The sequence below is a fragment of the Poecilia formosa genome, unplaced genomic scaffold (genome assembly GCF_000485575.1).
Source record: "Poecilia formosa unplaced genomic scaffold, Poecilia_formosa-5.1.2 Scaffold106, whole genome shotgun sequence".
NCBI classification, from domain to species: Eukaryota; Metazoa; Chordata; class Actinopteri; order Cyprinodontiformes; family Poeciliidae; genus Poecilia; species Poecilia formosa.
In genome coordinates, this window is record NW_006800045.1 from 1,841,032 (window position 1) to 1,861,692 (window position 20,661).

The following is a 20,661-nucleotide window of genomic DNA, read 5'->3' on the forward strand; positions in this document are numbered from 1 at the left end:
AAAGGTCAGACAAGTTTAACTTGAGACAATGTATGAAAATATCTGGTTTCAACTCTTAATAATGTTTTCCAAATTTAAGCTTTAAATCAAACATTAGATAGAAATTTATTGCTAACCTGAGGACTTTGAATATGAATCACTTTTAAGGATTTCACACAGGAATCAAGCACTTTCCAAACCTTAAAATCTTCAAAAACTGAAATTCAAACACTTTCAAGGATTTCAAGAACCTGCACAAAACTGAAAATCGTATGACGATGTAGGCGTTTCATATCAGTCGATTAGTTTTTTTTATCTAAATACCTGGAATACTGTCAGACTGGTGGCGGGACCGTTCCCATTTCATCCACAGTTTTCTCTCCACGATGTTCTTTAGTTTTAGTCAGTTATGAGGCACAGTGGCAAAACCTGAAACTGCTGCTGTGCAAGTTACTCAGCAGGTTGTTGCTAGGCAACCAGAGTGGGAGAGTTGATGCCACCAACGTAGCTTAGCTAGTTAGCTAGAAGATGAGCAGCTAAAGTCTTTCCTCTGCCTACGTCTCCCAGAATGCTTTGCTGTCCTCGATCACAGTTCAGTGGAAATTGCTGAATATTATATCTGATAATCTCTCTGTATCAATCGCAATATTTATTGTTCTTGATTTTTCCGGCGCTAATTACGTTATAAGAATTTTATGTCAGTAGATGTTGATAATTGTTGACCTGTGTTTTTTTGTTTTAAATATCTGAAATACTGCCAAACTGTTGCCGTGACCTTTCCCATTTTATCCACAGTTTTCCCTCCACACAGTTGTTGCTAGGTAACCAATGAATGAATGAGTTGCTAGGTAACGAAAGGATTAGTGAGTTAGCCGATTCCATCAACCTAGCTTAGTTAGCAGTGAGAGGTTGAGCGGCTAAGGCCTTTCCTATGCCTACATCTCCCAGAATGCTTTGAAGTTCTGGATCAAAGTTCAGTGAAATTTTTGATTATTCTACCAGATGATTATACATTATTGATTTATCGTTCAGCTGTAGCTCCAACCTAAATGCATTAATAAAATTGAAGCCATTTTGGACGTTTCTACGAACCTTGGTTGGCCGGCACAGGAGGGAGGACTTTAACCTTCGGTTTCCGACCTCTTTTCCCAGGAATTTTGACCGGGACTGGAACCGGTCCAGAAGCCGCGGGCGGCTCCGAGGTTTTCCCACCTGCCGCATTCCTGGGATCTGCGCCGCTCTCCTTCCGGCTGCCCTTCCCCTTGGTGCGCCGCTCCTTCCTCTCCTTGCCCTCCTTGGGCTCTTTGCTCCTCCTCAGCGTCAGCACAGTCGTCTCCTTCTCCTCCTTTTGTCTCTTTGGTTTGCTGCTCTCCTTCTCCTCCTCTTCGGCGTCGACTTTCTCCCACTGCCTCTTGTCCTTTTTCTTCCGTTTCTTCTTCACCCTGCCCCCGCCTCCTCCCTCATCTTCCTCGTTCAAGGAGGCGTGGGACCTGGCGACGTGCACGCCGACCGCCGCGCAGTGATTGGCCGTCGATGTGCTGCCCACTGGGGTGAGGATCCGGAGCTGGTCCTTGGAGCCGACAACCAGGTGTCCCCTAGGGATTGTGGGAACTGCGGTTTGTGCGATGCTGCCTTGGTCCGAGGCGGCGGCGGCGGCGGCGGGGGAGGCTGGAGGCGGCGTGTGCTTTGGGAGGCCAGTGAACATCTGGAATCAGGAATACACAAAAACAGCTGAGCACCTGAGTCAAGTCGACCCCACCACCTTCTTCAAATCTAACAACACTGGTGTTGAACGCTTGAGCTGCAAAAGTTTTAATTTGTGCCACTATCAATTTAAATATATCAATAAATGTTTCCAGAGGTCATGAAAGGTCATCCAGCCACCTTCTTTAAATCAGATTTATGAGCTGCTGTTATAAAAAGCTCAGGATTGTCATTTAACAGCAAAGTTTTGCTTCCATGTCACCTTCAAAGGAAGATAATTCACTAAAACATCAATAAACAGTTTAAACAGAAAAATAAATAGATTTGCTTGAATAAAAATAGCTTAGTGGGACACAGAGGTAATAAAACTAGAAACAGTCAAGATTGAAAAATAAAAAGTGACAGGAGGAAGGATCACTATATGCTGTAAATGTCAAACACTCACATTTAAATAAACTAATCCTAATGATGTTTTATTACAGAAAGTAGAAATGTACAATCCCTATAAACAACAAGCACAAAATAATAAAGAAATGAAAGTTATTATAATAATCCACAGAGCAGAAGGTGAATTTAGGGAATAAAATCAACTAAATAACAGTGATTCAGCTTCTAACTAAATATCATCACCTAGTGTTTATATTTACAACATTGATGTTAGGAAGAAAGTTTGTAGTAAAGTATATTTTTACATGACACAGAGAATGATTTGTGTGGAATAATAGTGGTGAAACTGGAGAAAAATCCCATTCTGAGCACGCGCCGTTGTTGCTGTGAATCATGCTGTGACTAAACACTTAACATGCAGAATATTCCTCTGTCAGCCTGCAGGATGCTGCAGCCTTTTGGGGCTCACGCAACACGGATGGCGCGGGTGTTAAAACGATTAACCGCCTGCGAGACGTAAACAAACCAAACATATGTGAACCAGGCCAGACTGCTCCGCGCAGAAACATCCAGGATGCTGAAATATTCTGTTTCTATGTTTCTCAGGCACAGAGTGACATTTACAGCAACATGTTAAACATCTTCCTGATTTAACACCTTGAAATTGGGCTCTGTCTCTTTAAGAAGCTCCTGCTCTTTCTGAAACTCATTCCAACATGGCTCCTCTATTAACCCTTCACGTTTTTATCAGCGTTGCTCTGAGAAGCAGCTCCTATAATGAGCTCAGCAGTTCCACCAGGTGATTGCTAATTGCTGCTGGCTAGTCTGAAGGAGCTGCACCTTGAAGGCGGAGCTAGGTCCAGCCAGGCGTTTTGCAGCTGAATGGTTGCCATGGAGATGAAAGGATTTATCAAACATGCATTACAGAATCAGGTATGTTTTAGATGAGGGAATAACTAACATGATGGAAAACTGAAAAAGAGTAGTGAAAGTTACTTCTATCAGAAATGTCAGATTAATCTACTACAAATGAATAAATGATACAATAAATGATCAGTGAGGGTGAATAAGAAAACAAATGAAAAGCTGCAGATGAGTTCTCCTTCGTCTTCTTGATTTTTAATTTGTTGGTTGGTGTGAAAAAGTGCTTTCCCCCTTCCTGACGTCCTTTTTTCCCCCACATTGGTCACATTTCAGTGTTTCAGGACACAGACCAATTTAAATATTAGTCAAAGTTTGATTTCTAATCTGTCACATTTTTTTCCGTACTTCAAACTTGAGACTGTATGTGAAACATAATATAAAAGTCAGTGTTTAGAAATCTAAAATTACTAAAATAATTCATTCATATTACTAATAGTTTACAGCAGCCGTAGAGTTTGTGACGTATTGTGCAAGAAAAAAGTTGTTTGCAGTGAGAAAACGTTTCCCTGGATGAAGTTGGTTAAAAGTTGCAGTTACAGCTGCAGAAATGCTCATAAACCCGGGAAGTTTTGTTTATCTGCTGCAGAAGACGCAGCGAGTTTTTCCTGCAACCAGCCAGGGATCGATGCAGCCTGGAGGAACTCCATCCGTCTGACTCCGATCGCTACGCTGCATTGTCTCAGTTTTCTGCATAAACGCTCGCAGTCATAAATATTCATGGCCGGTAGGCGGACCTCAAGGTCAGTGCAGCATGTGGGCAAAAATCCATTTGGATCAAACATGCAGAGAAGCCTCAATAAGCAGCAGATAGACGATTTCAAAGAGCTCAAATCTGCATCCACTGAGGCAGCAGCACTAAAAAAACCAGATGTTTTGAATCAACCATGGAGTCCGTTTGTATTATTCCAGTTTGAATAATTTCAGTTGGCTACAGAGTAAATTTAAAACTTTCTAAGACCTTTTCAATGCCACTTTGAAGGAACTTTAGACAGGAAAAACTACAAATATAAGGGATTTAATTTAAGGTAAGTATTTAAGGTCCCTTTGGGACGAAAATAGTATTTTTGAATTGAATTTTTGATTGATGGGGTAACGAGCAAAAACCGTGAACACGGCTTTAGCTTTCTTGCGTATGTCTTTCTTAACCCATGTTTCACCTAGCTTAAAGTTTTTTGTTTTCTGGGGGGCGCGGGGGGGGGTTGCGCCTAGCATCATGCGGTTTAGCAGCAAAAATGAGCTGTTAGCAAAAAAGGACATCAGCCATCCAACTGGCAAAAATGTTTCACCCAAAACAGACACAAAAAAAGCTAGCTAGCTAGCAGGGTATATTAGCAGCTATTTAGCGATAGCCACAACCAAGTAAAGACGGTTACAAAATCAGCCTTCTGTCACCAGAAGAACATTTCCAGGATTAAAAAACTAATGTCTCAGCGAGATCTAGAGAAACTCATCCAACATTTATTTCTGCATTCTGCATCAGAACCAGAACCAAAAATGGAGAAGCAGCATTCAGCTTCCATGCACCACAAATCTGGAACAAACTTCCAGGAAACTCTAAAATAGCCAAAAATCTAAACTAAATAACGTTAGAGTTGCTTTTGATTAATGATAACTGAAACATTGACCAACATACTGATGAATATTTGCTTGATGATTTGACAAAATGTAATATTTATTGCTTGTTTAATAACATTACTTTGTGATGTTTTTATGATTAAAGCACTTTGAACTGCGTTCCTGCTGAAAATGTGCTATAATAATAAAGTTAACTTATTTTAGAGACACAAATTGTCTTCAGTCAGTCACAGAGACTCGCTCAAACCAGAGAGCGTCAGCAGAAATCAGACAATAAATGGTTAAGAAATTAAAAACGTCATTTTGAAAAAAAAGTCCAGACTTTTACAACAATGCAAAAAGGAATAAATAAATATTTTTTTTACCATTTTCTTAACTAACATATAGGGAGGTTTACTGAAAATAAAACATATTTAATTTCTCCATTCATTATGAGTTGCTTATACAACAGATACTTTCTTCACATCTGATAGCAACGTTTATTTATCTGTGAGGAATAAACTACCCACTGAAAATAGCTAAAAAGAAAAGGATTATTTTACATCATGTTGAGCGGATAATTTGCACCGTGATGATGACTCTCACTTCGTCAGGTACAAAATAATCTGAGCTGCAGATGATTAACTCTGTGTCTAATGGCTGCTAAAACCTGCACACACACACACACACACACACGCACACACACACACACACACACAGAGTACCAAGCATCAGATGGTGAGCATGAGAGCATAGGACTTTATAACAGTCTCCTCGATCTCGTGACTGCTCCCTGAAAATCCCGGGACGCGTTTGTGATGAAACAGGAGAGAAAAACAGCGGCACACAGTGAAGCCAGCTTTGCATATTTCCATCACCTCTACACATTTAGCTTGAGAGACGCTTCTTGTGGGTGTAAGTGACTTATTTTTAAGTTTATTTGAACCATAAACAGGAATTTAAATTGGTCAGGAACCACCAAGTTTCTGAAATGCCACATTTTCACGGTCAGAGGAAGAAAACACTGAGTTATTTGATGAAGAATATTGGAGAAGGCTTTTTAACCTAAAGGCACTGAACAAACAGTCAAGCATGGGGGTGGCAGCATCATGCCATGGGGCTGAAATGATTACATAAAACAAAGAATTAATTTTATATTCTTCAACGTCCCTTCAGATCAACCAGATCAGGAGTGCCCCAAGTGTGGAATGTTTTTTTTTTTTTTTTTTGTCTCCCAAATGCGTGTCAGAAATAAAAATAAAAAATAAAAAAATGACTCAAAGAAAATTAAAATAGTCTATTTTTCTTCTAAAGGCAACAGCCCTTTTAATATTGAGTATCTCTAAAGAGATACAGATTTCATAAAATAAAAAAAGGCAGAGGAGATTTATTCACAGATTATATGCTGTCACGACAGTTTTTACAGTGTGAACTGTAAAAAAATGTTTCAACATATAAATAAATCTTTTTTTATAAAACTTAAATGCTGCAGCTACTTTTCCCACCTCTGAGGGAAAAAAAATCCAAATATTTTTCCAAAGTTATTGCAACAAATAGAATCAACACTAGAAATTATAATTTCCTAATAAAAACCTTAAAAATTTGTGAAATACTTTTTAATTTTGGTTCAGTGTGAAATAGAAAAATCCGCCAAGCGAATCAATTGGGTCAGATTGTGTTCTGTTTGCTGTTTGTGCGCTCCGTCCATCTGTACATGAAGTGAGAGGCGGCTCTTCGTCCGTATGTTTTCTGTTCCAATGTCACCAGCACAAGCTGTGGCACATTTCTGCGCTTGGCAAAAGAGGAGAATCTGCACTGAGCTCCAGCCAGAAGCGGCTCGTTACTCTGATTATGAGGAATATTCAATCAGAAACTTCTGAACATGGCTGATGATTAAAAAAAAAACAGTATCCTGAAGGGATTCAGGAAGTTTTTCATTATCAGAGCAGCTTTTTAAAATTATTTCTGTAATATAATGTGGATTTACCTATTTGTGGATTTTTCTGTGGAATGCAAGTTAAAATTTTTCACAACAAAATCAGCTTGTTTGCTGATTTTTTCATAGATTAGATCTAAAAAATGCAGCTTGGGAAGCTAAAATATGGTGCATTGCTAACTGAGATGCTATTAGACCCACTGATTTGAATCCCCAAAAGTAAAGCAGATTGTAGATCAGAAGTGTCCAAAGTGTAGTCCAGGGGCAGTTTGTGATCCTTCAAATGATTTTGTTGTGGTCACAAGTCAAGACTGGCAGAAATTTGGCCAATAAAACAGAAAGCAAAAAATGTTTCACCACAGAAGGTTAAAGGGGAATATTATGCGTTTTCCAGACACATAGTGCCATTTTATAGCATAACCAGGTAACTATGTACAGATTTATAACAACCTGCAGTTGTTATAAAAATAATATGTATATATACACATATATATACATATATATCAAAAATAATATAAAAGAAAATTTACTTCTTAATTTAATGCCTTGAAATTGGGCCTCTGTCTCTTTAAATGCTCGGGCTCTTTCTGAAGCTCCGCCTCCAGGAAGTCATAACAACATGGCTCCTCTATTAACACTTTAGCAACGTTTTACCAGCGTTTCACTGAAAAGCAGCAGCTCCACCAGGTGTTTGCCAATTGCTGCTGGCTAGTCTGAAGGAGCTGAGTGGGAGGAGCTGCACCTCGAAGGCGGGGCTATGTCCAGCCAGGCGTTTTGCAGCTGAATGGTTGCCATGGAGATTAAAGGATTTCTCAAACATGCATGAAAGAATCATGTATGTTTTTGATGAGGGAATGATGTCATAACATGATTTAAATTAAAAAAAAAAGTGACTTTACAAACTAATACTTAACACCCTTCCTCACGATAACTCTTGTTTAAAGAAATGTGATTTAAATGCCACACAGAAACCGCACTTAGCAATATTCTAGAAATTACTCATTTATTGATGCTCTAAATGGAACAAATGTGAAAATAACATTTTCAATAATACTGGCAGTTTTGGGGTTTTATCTACATTATTAATTATAATCTAACAGGACAATGATAAATCAAAATTCATCAAAAGGAATTTTTCACAAAAAAACACACCAATTTTTAATTATATACGGATTTCTTAAAAAATGTAGTTATTATTGAAGAAGTATGTTTGTGTCCCATCAGTAGTTTAAATTTGCCAGTTTTGGCCAAAAAGGCCGAACATTTGGCCGCTGTATTAAAGCATATTAAGGTATATTTGGTGTTTAGCCCTAAAAAGCATTTTAACCTATTAGCAACCTTGGGGATGTTATTACAACGAAGCACCAGGTGCACCAATACAGCAGAAAGTGTATTCTTTGGGTTTACATAAATGCGTCTAACACTTGAACTCAAATACTAAATGTTGCTTTTCTGCTTTAAATAAAAATAATTCAATTGTCATACGAATTTATTTTAAGGTACTTTTGGACCAAACTGTGATGTTAGGAAGGAGCAGGATTTTTCTCAAGGTCGAAAAACGTGACAAAAAAGCACCCCATATTGAAAATTTAAGAAAATACCCCTGTAATATACCTAAATAATTTTCAACTAAATTAATTAATTGATAGTTAAACCTTATCTGCTTTAATTATCAATCATCTGGTTGATAATGATCCGATGTAGCAGCTGGATGATTGACGAACGGCTGCATTTATGCAGAAAGTGTGACTGCCTGGTGTCGTGAGACCCATGCAGATGCGCAAACAGACGTTCACACAGGTATCATAAATCATCACACACACACACACACACACACACACACACAAACACACACACGCACGCAGGCTTGAAAAGCTAGCCACGTGTCAAACTGTTCAACCCGAAGTTGAACCTTTGTACCAGCAGCAAGTTCATAACCAATCAAAACATAAACCTGTACAAAAAACAACAAAAAACAAAAATCTGAAAATGAGTTGGACTTTAAAAACATATTTTAAAAATCTCTTGCATCTCAACAAGAACAACAAAAAAAAAAACAACAACATGACGTGATAATGAGGCAACACGAACAGGAACGCAGGCACACGCACGGCGAGCTGCACCGCCTCATCGTCAGTCCGTTTGAGGAGCGGGTATCAAGGCTGTTGCCATGGAAACTGGCTCCCATTGCCAGCGCTGCCGCTGCTGCTGCTGCTGTTGGGATACGGGACGAGTCAGACGTAAACACGCGGTCACCACGGTAACCCGTTCGATGCCATCTACGTGGACCGACTCCATCTTTTGTCCACCTCTGACGTGAAACTGGATGTCAGAAGCTTCATGTGATTTTTTTCCCAGTCAATTATTAAACCATTATTTATAAAAACTTACTATGGAGAGATACTAACAGGTAAGTTTGGTTTAGAATAGAATAGAATAGAAACATCCTTTATCGTCCTAATAATCAGATGTCACAGCAGCAAGTTAAGGTGACAGAAAATATAAAAATATGAAAAACAGACTGCACAGTACAGAGAAATTATATATAAAATAATAAGTAAAAGCAATGTGCAGCTGAGGGGGTTCAGTTAGGAAAGTACACATAGCTGAAACTATTAATCGGTTTAATCGTGATTAATCGTTTATTTAAATAATCGTCAACTAATTTAGGAATTATTTAATAAGGGAATGGATTATTTGTTTTTGGATTTTCTTATGCATTTCTAATATTGTATAAAATAATCTAAGCGATTAAATAAAAATCTGCACAATGTCCCATTTTTAAGTCGATTAACCACAAGAGTAAAATGATTGTCAGAATAAATTGATTAATCGTCTGAATAACTGATTAATCTTTTGAATAATTGGACTGTGCCAATAACAGATTTAAAAGCTGTTTATTAGAAGAGGTTATGCTTAAAAAGTCCAACAGGAGATGGGAGGAAGGATCTAAGTTAACGCCTTTATGAAACCTTTACATCATTAAAGATCCAAAACATAAAACCATATTAACAGGAAAAACAGATATTTTCCTAAATTTTGAGGTTGTCAATTGTTTTCTACTTTGTTGGCCCAATCTTTGCCAAACTTGACTTGTGGTCAGGGACCTAACAAAATAATTTCAAGGGCCACGAATGGCCCCTGGACCACACTTTGAACACCTCTGATCTAGACGATGTTCATCAGATGCGATAGATGGAAATAACTAAATCTCCTTTTCTAATGGCTTTATTTTCAAGAAGATTTGATTTTGTTTGGTAATACGTTGATATTATCAATTCTTCTTGCCGAGCCTTCAGGAAAAAAGTTATTCAACGTTTCAGAAAAACATTAAATGTCGTTTTTTAGATAATTCTGATTCTGTGTAAAACTAAAAAAGGACAAAGTGTCGTTCTGTTGACTTCTGTTAGACGTGTCGAGGCGTGCGCTGCTCTAATCCAGCTTCCTTCAGCCTGAACAAGCCTCCACAAAGCAACCCAGGCCAAACAAGCACTTCTCTCCTTCTATGTCTCGACCCCCAGGCTGAGAAAAGGTCAAAGGGCGATTCTCCAGAGGTCAGAACGGATTTCACCAAGAAAACGACCAAATTACCCAGTAAGAGTCCGACTCAACTCTAATCCAGACACAAGCAGGTCAGACCTGATGACCAAATTTAAACCAGAGTCAAAGACGCCAGAGGAAAAAGATTGAGCATATTTTAGTCTGTAAATTACAACAGCATATTAGAAAACAACTTAATACATTTCCACTGAAAAATTCTAGATTCAAAAGTTGTTTTTCTTTTCTAGAGAATGTCAGATTAATCTCAAGTAAAACATTTTCTGGCAAAATTTTCAGCTTCCAACTCAGGATTTTCAGAATTTTTTTCTCACAAATGTTTAACCTTTGAAACTCAGAAATTTCCATGTGTTTTCTATGAAATCTCTGAGATTAATCTGAAAATTTCTTAGTTCTTTTTCTAGCATTTTGACTTTTCAAACTTTCAAATTTTATTTTATTTTTTTATTTCTGAGATTAATCTCAAAGTTGTTTTTTCTAGCAAATTTTCAGCTTTTGAAATTCAGGATATTTGCATGTATTTTTTAGAAAAATTCTGAGATTAGTCTCAAAATTTTATTTCATTCTAGCAAATTTTCAGCTTTCAAAATTCAGGATATTTACATGTTTTTCTAGAAAAATTCTGAGTCTCAAAATTTTATTTCATTCTAGCAAATTTTCAACTTTTCAAGCTCAGAAATTTCTAAATTTTCCTAGGAAATTTTCTGAAACTTCTCATATTTCTAGTTTTTTTTAGTAGTAAGTTTTAAACTTTTGAAACAGAAATTTTAACACATTTTTCTAGAAATTTTATAAGAACAATCTCAAATTTAGATTAGCTTTTCTAGCAAACTTTCACGTTTTCAAGCTCAGAAATTTCAAACAAATTTTCTAGAAAATTTCTGAGATTAATCTAAAATTTCTGAGGCTTTTGGTGGAAACTGCTTCCTGTTTTTCTAACTATAGTGGTTCTAATACGTCATTGTAAAATCTTACAGAAATCCACATTTTAAGCTCTGATTTGAAATTCTACGTTTTGTTTTTTTACCGAGGTTTCAGAGTCAAACATCCACGCAGGCTGCGGTGATGAGCTGCAGCGTTGGGCCTGATAGTCAGGGGAAGTCGAGCAAACACGATTGAGAGGAGCTGCCCGCAATCACATCGGCTATGAATCAATAATCCTGCCTCACACAGCACCAAACACACACACACACACACACAAACACACACACAGGCACGCACGCGGGCCGTCTCTCCTTCACAAATATAGACCATGAACACTGCAGTTCCATCGATGCTGAAACCTCCTTTCACAGTCGCTACAGAAAGCTGAATTAATGAATTACTGAATTAATTGGTGAACACAGGAAACACTTCCGACCTCCTTCTGACTGAAAGTTTTCTCACAGGAAATAAAACCAAAACGTTGCACTTTTCATTACAATCAGGCGTTCGTTTCATTTACTTTCTTTTTAAACTTAGAGAAACTAACAGAATCATAACAACAATAACAGATCAGAGTTTTGTATAATAAAATCCACAATTTCACTGTTTAAGGCTGCATGGACATCAGGTGTGAATGCAAAATCAGACAAAAAACTCGAAATCTGTCTGCCTACAAACCTTGGTCTCGGTTCACTTGAAGTGAACTCTGGTTTGGTTCGAATGCATATGTGAACACTAAGCGGACCAGAAACTGCACCAAAAGCAGGAAGTAAACTACAGCGCAGGGTATTCTGGGTAAGTACAACCAAAACAAATATGCTAGGCTACCGCTAACAGGATAAACAGCTTGTGGTCTTTAGCCACAGACAAAAGAACACAATTACAATTAAGATCTTACACAATCTAACGCTACTCCATTTTTGTTTCCATTTCTTGAAGAAGGAAATTGTGCTTTGTGTCTTCCTGGAAGACAAGTTTTTGTGTTGTTTCCTTCAGTGGTTCTTGGTGCAGCACCCCCGCAGGTGAGGAGGGGAACATGTTGCTCAAAGTGTTTGGTTTGACTCTGTGTGAAAAAGAACCACAGCAGCTGGAAATGCAACAAATGTCGCAGTTTTGATCCCCAGTTGAACCGAGTCTCTCAGACCATCAGGAGCCTAAACCTGGACAGCCCGTATTTACCATCACGGTGCATATTATAATTAGAATAAGCAATGTAGATCGAAAACTGGAAATGAACTTTGCGTGTTAGCATGTTTAGTTTCTGACTGAACAAATTTATTCTTAGCATAAGAACAGCTTTGTGTCACTTTCTTTCGAAGTGCTTGCTATTTCAAGCCAGGTTTAATGAAAACTGAAGTAAGTTTTCAGTGAAAGTCTTTGGATAAATGTGTTTCTGCTTAGCTTGGTAATAAAAAACCCAATACTTTGTGATGTACTACTTAAAGAAAATTATGTTATAAATAAAAAAACTCTCCATCTGCATTGGCTGGACAGGTAAAATTTGTATCACTCTTGAACTGCAGTTTGGTGCCGCATAGACGTCAGTCCACAAATGAACTGAATACTTACAGAATACAATAAAGAATATAAACTCTAACAACCAGTGGCTTCAAACAAAATGTTTAGCAAAGTAACGGCTGAATTCAGCTGCTTCCGTTTGAACCAACAGATCAGCTGCGTTTCTGACAGAAAGGAGCCATAAAAACATTAATTTTGTTTGTTTACAGCGGGGGCCATCTCTGCACGTTTCCACGCTCAGATCGCTGTGTGGCGATGACATAACCGCTCCGTTTGAAGATGCTGCAGGTAGATAAACAACTGAACAAACGGTGCAAACAAAACGAGACGTCAGCTAAAGTCTCCTCACATCTGCACTGTAAAAAGTCAACAGCGCTGGACACAAACAGCAGAGCGTCAGGGATTTAGTTGGTTACAGCTTCATGAGGAACAAAAACAAATCAATCCGTCTGTTTTCAACTAATCAAAGAATAAAAAAGTTCTGTTTGTTTTGTTTTTTTTGCCAAAATCTGTTACCTGTTGAATCTGTTACAAAAAGAACAAAAAAGTTTTTGTTTTTCACATTTTCAATTTCAGTTTAAGAATAAAAAATAAGAATTGAAAACTTTGAGTTTGATTTTAATATTTTTTGCTCAGGTTTTTGTGACCCAGAAATGATTCTACAAAACTGCAGATTAACAGAAAATCCTGTAAGATGGAGGTGGGCAATATGAACGTTTAATTTTATCCCAATTTTTTTGTGGTACTTTGTGATAAAGATAAAAATGATTACAAAAAACATTTATTACTTCTTTGGTGCCACTTGATATTAAAATGGCTAAAAAGTAGTTCACAGATGTTATTAACTCCACTCTTAGCACATAATAACTCATTAATAACTGTTTATTATGCATTAATTAGGGACACAAGGAGACAAAATCTGCTGTACAATCACCAAATGTAATCCATATTCAATCCACTTAAATGAGTAAATAAATACACGTATTTAATGTAAACAAACATTCTTATGATTATTCTTGTTTGTTGAAACTCTTCCGCTAATAGTGAAGCTAATTTGCTAACATTAGCACACTTAGCTTCAACGAGCTTCCAGATTAATTCTAAATGATCATTTAATTTATTAATTTGAATCTTCCAGTTGAATGAAGTTCAACATCTGTGTTGAAGTTTTGGTAATTAATCGTTAATAATTCTTCATGTAGTTAGAAGTTCATAGTTATGCTCTTATTTTGAAGTCTGTTTACACAGTTCTACTTCCTCAATTAAAGTTCTTTCTCTTTTTTCTCCCAAATAGTTTATTTCAAGCAAGATATGAACATAAATATAATATTTTAAAGCATTAGAGAATGTGTAAATTATAACATTAGTGTATAATCTAAATTGAAGTTAATGCTTTAGCATTAGCTTCTGCTAACTACTGTGTCAGGTTAGTGTTTTAAGGTTAGCACAACTAACTTTGTAGCTAATCTTATAAATTATCATTTGTTTTCTTACTTCTTAATACATTTTGTTTCTCTGCAGTAATGCATAAGCCTGAGCTGAAACCTCTTCCAATGTCTTAAAATAATTATGAGTAAATAAAATAATAAGCTGGAGGGTAAACGCATTAAAGAAAGATTAGTATGAGTGTGCTGGCTAAAAAAAAAACAGCAGCGTCATCTCCAGAAAACCCACTAAAAACTCTGACTCATCTTTCAGCTCGGCCTGACTCATGATTATAAACAAGCATCATCCAAAGCGAGCAAAATATCAAAATATCAACAAAAAAAAAAAATTACAATGAAGATGTAACACCAACCACACAGATCCAAACAACGCCAAGCTGAAAACATCCCTCATATGATTTCCCATAATCCTCTTTAGGAATTAGTTAGGAAAACTCACACAGCAGTAATCCAGGTTTAACTGGGTGTTAAACTGGATTAAACGGAGTATGTGTGAGATTTACCTGATCATTCGTATCAAACTGGAGGTTAAATTCAGTAAAGTGGAAGTACAAACCTGCTGCTTGTCCTTCTTGAGGATTTTCATCTTCTATCCGTTCACAGCATCTGTCAACAGAAACAAGTAAATCTGATTATTAAACATTAATAAACCATCTGAGAGGGAGAAATAAAGCAAACTTGGGTTAAATTAATCTAAAAACAACAAATGTTTAGAAATGTGAAATAAACCTGAGTTTACCAAAGAGTAAAGCTAAACATCCAACTTTCCATCCATTTTCTTCTGCTTATGAGACCAGAAATTGATCACCACCCTGATCTATTTCTTGATTAATCGATTAGTAAGTGGATACCAAAATGTGCTTAATAATACTTTTTTTTTCTTTTTTATAAAATTTGAACCAAGTGAAAGGAAAGCTGTCGGTAGAATATATCTACAAGCAAAGAATAGTTTTTTAATCTTAATTCCAAAGTTTTTCTATGCTTTGTAATATTTTAGCTTAATTGCAGCTCTAAGTTTGTTGTTCAGTCACCAAATGGCCTTTTTTGAGTCAATACACTCAAAAACTATTTTTTTTTTGTTTCCTTTATTTAACCAGGTAAACCCCATTGAGATCTAGATCTCATTTTCAAGGGGGACCTGGGCAGAAGTCTGCAGTACACAGCAACCTGGTTACAAAACAAAATTGAATTATTACATATACACAAATATAAAACAGAATAAAACAATTTAAAAACAGTGACACTGTTTAAAAGATTCTCGTTTATTGTCCAGCCCAGTTAACGTAGAGAGAATTAAACAAGTTTGGTGGAATCAACTCACTCACTCACTCGATCTTTGGTTACCTAGCAACTCTCTCTCTCTCTTTGGTTACCTAGCAACAACCCTTTACCCTTTACTAATGGCCCGGTCCGTTTCGGACCAGGCCATTAGTGATGATTAGTTTTCATCACTAATCTGCACAAAACTTTGTCAATATCAGCCATTTCGTAATTCATTAAATAAGAAACGTAAGTTTCTTCATCTTGCTTATTTTTACTGACTGTTGGAAAGAAACGTTAAGTGTGCATTACCGCCACCTACTGGTATGGAGTACGCCTCAAAATGTTTTATTTTACACAAGTATTATCGTGTAAACTGTGTTTTCCAAAAAAAAAAAAAAAAACTTAATTAAAATGTGAATACTTCAACTATCTGAATTTCCCTGTATTCTATTTATTAAATTAAACGTGTCTTTATTTCTCCTAAATTCCTCTGACAATCTCATTTCTATCTCATATCTTCTACATACTAAAATAATATGTTCTTTGTCTCATTTCCTGTTATTGAACGATATCCACCAATGTCAAATTTATTTATATAGCGCTTTAAAAACCAGGTTTAAAACTGCAAAGTGCTGTACAAAAATTATAAAATAAGTTGATGAAAAGAAAAATAATACAAGAAAAAATATATGTATAATGTTAAAATACTAAGAGTAATAAGTAAACAAACAAACAAACATCACAACAGAAGAGCTTCGATATCAGGCTTATTAAATGTCAAAGAATAAAAATGAGTTTTAAGAAGCGATTTAAACTGATCCAGGCTGTGGGCAGATCTAATCTGGAAAGGTAGATTATTCCAGAGAACAGGAGCAGCAACAGCGAAAACCCGATCATCTTTTCTCTTAAGCCGAGTCCGAGGAACATTTAGTAGCAGCTGATTACTGGATCTTAAAGTTCTGGACACAGAATGAAGTTTCAAAAGATCCTGAAGATAAGGAGGAGCCAACCCATTTAAAACTTCTTAAAAGAATCTTAAAGTCTATTCGATGTAAAACAAGCAGCCAGTGTAAGGAGGCCAATATGGGCCTTATATGGTCACACTTCCGGGTGCCGGTAGAAGCCGACCTGCTGCATTCTGGATCGCTGCGTCAGGGATTTATCCATAAACGGTTTTCCTGAAGTGGTAAGTTGTTTCTCTATCATGAGCACATTTAGAAGCGCATACACAACGGTGATTGACAGCGCTAAGACCTGCCTCAGGTCTCTGATTGGTTGTTTTTGGTTGGGAGCGGTGCAGGAAATTGATCTTTTCACAGGTTTTCTGTCTCATAAACTGTGACAGTATAAAATATTTTTAAAACTTTTTTTATGAAAGTTACTCACTGCGGCTTCAACTGTGATTCGGTGGAAATTGAAAAACCAGTGGGATTTTTTTAAACTTATTTTTAAGTTGCTACACTGAAAGTCAAGGAAAACTGTATTTCTTTGCATCTTAAGCTTCGTAAGCAAACCAAAAACATCTTCATTCATCAAAATGAATCACGATAAATTAAAATTAGCTCAATATTTTTAATTCTGATGATTCATATTTGTTGAAGGCTAATTTTGTTTACAGAGATTTCATAATCCATATTAGTTATGGTTTCAGTTATGTGTGTTTTTATATTTCAGAATCATTTATACTTTTTGTTTGTTGTATTTTATTTCAGATATTTAAATATCTTCCAGTTAAATTACATTTTACAGACCGAACCGCACCGTTATGGGGGTCATTTGTCGCTCCAGCCACGACAATTTAGCTGACCTTAGTATTTCCTGTTTCATCTTGGTCACTATTATTACATTTAGTGTTGATATGTGTGTGATAGGCAAGACATTTATAGAAATACAGAACTAATGGGTTCAATATGGAACGCAACATTTAACAGCCAAATACGGGACGATTCTGTATTTTACCGGATGGATGGCCACCCTGGTTCCAGAGTGCAACGGTTCTAAAACGAACCGGTGTTTGTTGTCTTGTAAACAGAATAAATGGATCTTCTCTGTCAGGAAATCCTGAGCTCATGCACAGTATGAGACAAAACATATCTGCTTCCTAAGACACAGAAAAAGAAACTACCGATGATGCCGGCGTTAAGACGATTCGAGTTTCCCCGTCAGGTCCAGTCCCCCAGCGGCTCCTCGCCGCTCCGCACAATTACAAACCAGACAATTTCTGAAATTTAAACGGGGCCTGCCAAAGTGTGCCCGTCGGTTGGAACCCAGCGTTCTGATGCTAAAACTTAGCATCAGTGCTAAAGGAAGCTACAACAGTTAACAGCATTTGGAGTATCAACATTTTGTTGACCAACATGAACTCAGTCCATTCAGTGTTCAAACATTAGTGTACAAGTTAAAATGATCCAAAATCCTAATATTAGCCTAAACGTGACATGTGGGGCATCACAAGCATGTCGCCTTACTTTGACTTACTCCATTCAGCTAATGAATAAAAAGCTAAACTGCTTATTTAATGGAAAAGGCAGTGCTGCCACTAGTGCGAGGCACTGCACTGCTAATGCTAGGCTGCTCAGGCCTAATAATGAAAGGTTTCTGATGCACTTTTGCTTTGAGTTTGGTAAAAATCTGAAAAATATTAGAGACACGTGTGATGCAGAAACAGAGAACATCTGCTAATCCTTACACTTTCTGTTGAAAACTGTTCTCACCACCAATGAACTCAGTGCTTTTTTCAAACATGATTACATTTACAAGCTTGATTTAAACAAAGTCTACACTACAAGTTTCCAAATTCCCATAAAAATCAGTGTGATTAAAAATGCTAAAGTATTTATTGTGATTTGTCATCTGATTGGTGTAGAAATGGGATCCCTAAATTAGATCCATTTGGGGATAATAAGCCTCGTTCAAAAAGAGGCGTTCACATTTTTGTGTCCAACACTGAAGCAACAGGAACTGGATTTGGGTCACTCTTTCTTTCTTCAAAAACATTTGTTGCATTAAGTGTAAGCATTTCTGATCCTAGTTTCCTTAAAATTAACAAGAAGCATGGTTATATTTGCCATTAAATTAAAGTGAAAACAGAAAAGGTGGGTAATGAAAGAAAAATACTTTATGTTCCATTTCGGGAAGATTTTAATTTGTTTAAGGTTGTGTTCACACCTGGTAGTTTGGTATGTTCTGATTGACTCAGATCTAAAATTGAAACATTTGTTACATTTACAGCTGCTGTGGAAAACCAGTGAAACCAACCAAACCTTTGGAAAGCCTGTTCCCCTCGTCGCCTGTGGTGGCGCTGCACCAAGGACCACTAAAGGAACCAACACAAAAGCCTCTGAAGAAGAAGACGAGCGCAACTTTCTTCTTTACAAAATGTAAACAAAAATGGAGTGGCATCAGATTTTAGCAGTTGTAGGATTTCTCTTATGTCTCTGGTAAAAGCTATCACTAGCCTAGCGCATTTGTTTTGGTTATATTTACCCAGAATGCCCTGTGCTGTAGTCCACTGCTTTTGGAGCAGTCTCCAATCTGCTTGGTGTTTATATATCCATTCAAACAGCACCAGAGTTCACTTTAATCAAAAAGAGAGCAATGTTTTTAGGTGAACCAGAGTTCAATTACGCATTCACACTTCCTCAAGCAAACCGAACTTTGACTAGGCCAGAGGTCTGCAACCTTTAAAGTCAAAAAAGCCAGTTTTACCCTCAATTCAGTTAAATAAAACTAATTTAGAGACAAAAATATCAAACAATTTGTGAAAACACTGCTTATAATTTTTCTTAAACGTCTAGTAGGGGCAGGCGATATGAAAGTTTAATTTTATCCTGATGTTTTGTATTCCTACCGATAATAACAAAACTATTTAGGGAACTGCATGTCGCAGCATTCCTAGGGCCACAAATGTAAATGCTGCTCTTGAAAAACGTTCCTATTTAAAATAAATTTCTTCAGGACACTTAAAAAAAAGTGTCATTTATATCACTAAACTGCACATAAATACTTAATTTAATTCTATTTTCAAGTGCCACATAGAAGAAGTATTAAAAATAGTAATAATTATAATTTTGAATTTACTGATATTTATTGATGCTCTCATGGACAAAAACTGGAGAGAAAGTAGTTAAAATAAAATTTTAATAAGTTTTTTGAACATTATATAAAATTTATTGTGACGATAATTTTAATTCTTAACATAAGGATTTTTCCACTATAAACGATAAATGATTCAATAAATGATAACTGCCCATCCTTAAAGTCAAGTAAAGCAAATTAGTTCGTTTTATTTCTGTTTTAAGGTTTTAAGCTAGAGGAAAACAACTTTTTTTGCAATCAACTGTATAGATATATTTCATTCTATGTGATGTAAATAAAATAAATAAACATTACTGTTTCAGCTCATGAGGGAAAATCTGTTGGAAGGACAACTATTACTCATGCACTCCACAAACCTGGCTTCTGTGAACTATTTGCATGATTAAAAACAACTGTCTGCCACACGCCTCAAGTTTTCCACAAGCAGTGGCGGAAAAACGCCCTGAATGTGCCTTGCTAACTGCGAGGAAAAACAAAAGGGTGGTGGAAGCACCATGCTGTGGGGACGACCTTCACTCTTAAGCAGAAACAAGTTGTTACTTGCTTTGTTTATGATTTTTTCACAATTATTCCCTCTTTTTTTGGATGCTGAGCAGTTGGATTAATTTTTTCCACTCCTACTTTTTAAGCTTTTATGCATTTGTTATGATGCGTAACCGTGGAAACAAGGTGTTTTTTTTTTTACAGCGTATTAGCATCTCATGAGCTCAAATTACACCTAAGCCAAGAACCCCAGAGGAGTTGGAAAAAGACGCTTTATGGATGCAGAGCAGAGAGACATCATCTCTCCGACTCCAACATCTTTTCTACCCAAACGGACAGAAAATATGTCAAAAGAGGAGCAGCAAAAGCAAATGAAATGGATTAGCAGCTGGTGGTGTCATCCATGACAGGTTACTGTCATTCAGCAACCGTCTTAAGTCAGAGGCCTCTTTAGATTCGCTGCAAGACTGACTGCTACGGGAGATCCTTCCTGACCACAGCATCACCATCCATGACGACTGTTTCAGGGTACGAGTTATGACAACATCCAAGGCCAGGCATGATAACAAATGTTACACGGCGATAAACTGTCCCATAAGTTATTACGATAAATGATAATATTGTCGTTTTGAGAAGCATAACAACAATATTGACATTATAATGCAAAAACACATTCTAAAACATGAATAAAATTTAAATTCTAATGTACATTTAACATTGAAACTGGAAGACATACGGATACAAAATAAATAAACAACAAATAAAATGGATTATGAAGTCTCTGTAAGAAAATTATCCTTTAAAAAAAGGATGATTTAAGACCAAAACAATGGAGTTTTGGTCTCAACCCTATTGTTTCTAGTAGAAAGAGAGAAAAACGATAAATCA

At 36.7% G+C, this 20,661-nt stretch overlaps 1 protein-coding gene across 6 annotated transcripts in view; it reads right to left on the reverse strand.

The window, feature by feature from the left end:
• Positions 1 to 20,661, reverse strand: part of chd6 (chromodomain helicase DNA binding protein 6) — an 80,934-nt gene that overhangs the window by 57,929 nt on the left and 2,344 nt on the right. For all 6 annotated transcript variants that reach the window (XM_016675119.1, XM_016675120.1, XM_016675121.1 and 3 more), the window contains exons 2-3: positions 14,486 to 14,535; positions 1,072 to 1,684 (exon numbers count right to left, since the gene is read on the reverse strand). In XM_016675119.1, coding sequence (XP_016530605.1) covers positions 1,072 to 1,684; positions 14,486 to 14,515 — 643 coding nt within the window. In that variant the 5' untranslated portion in view covers positions 14,516 to 14,535. The remainder of the gene's footprint in view (positions 1 to 1,071; positions 1,685 to 14,485; positions 14,536 to 20,661) is intronic.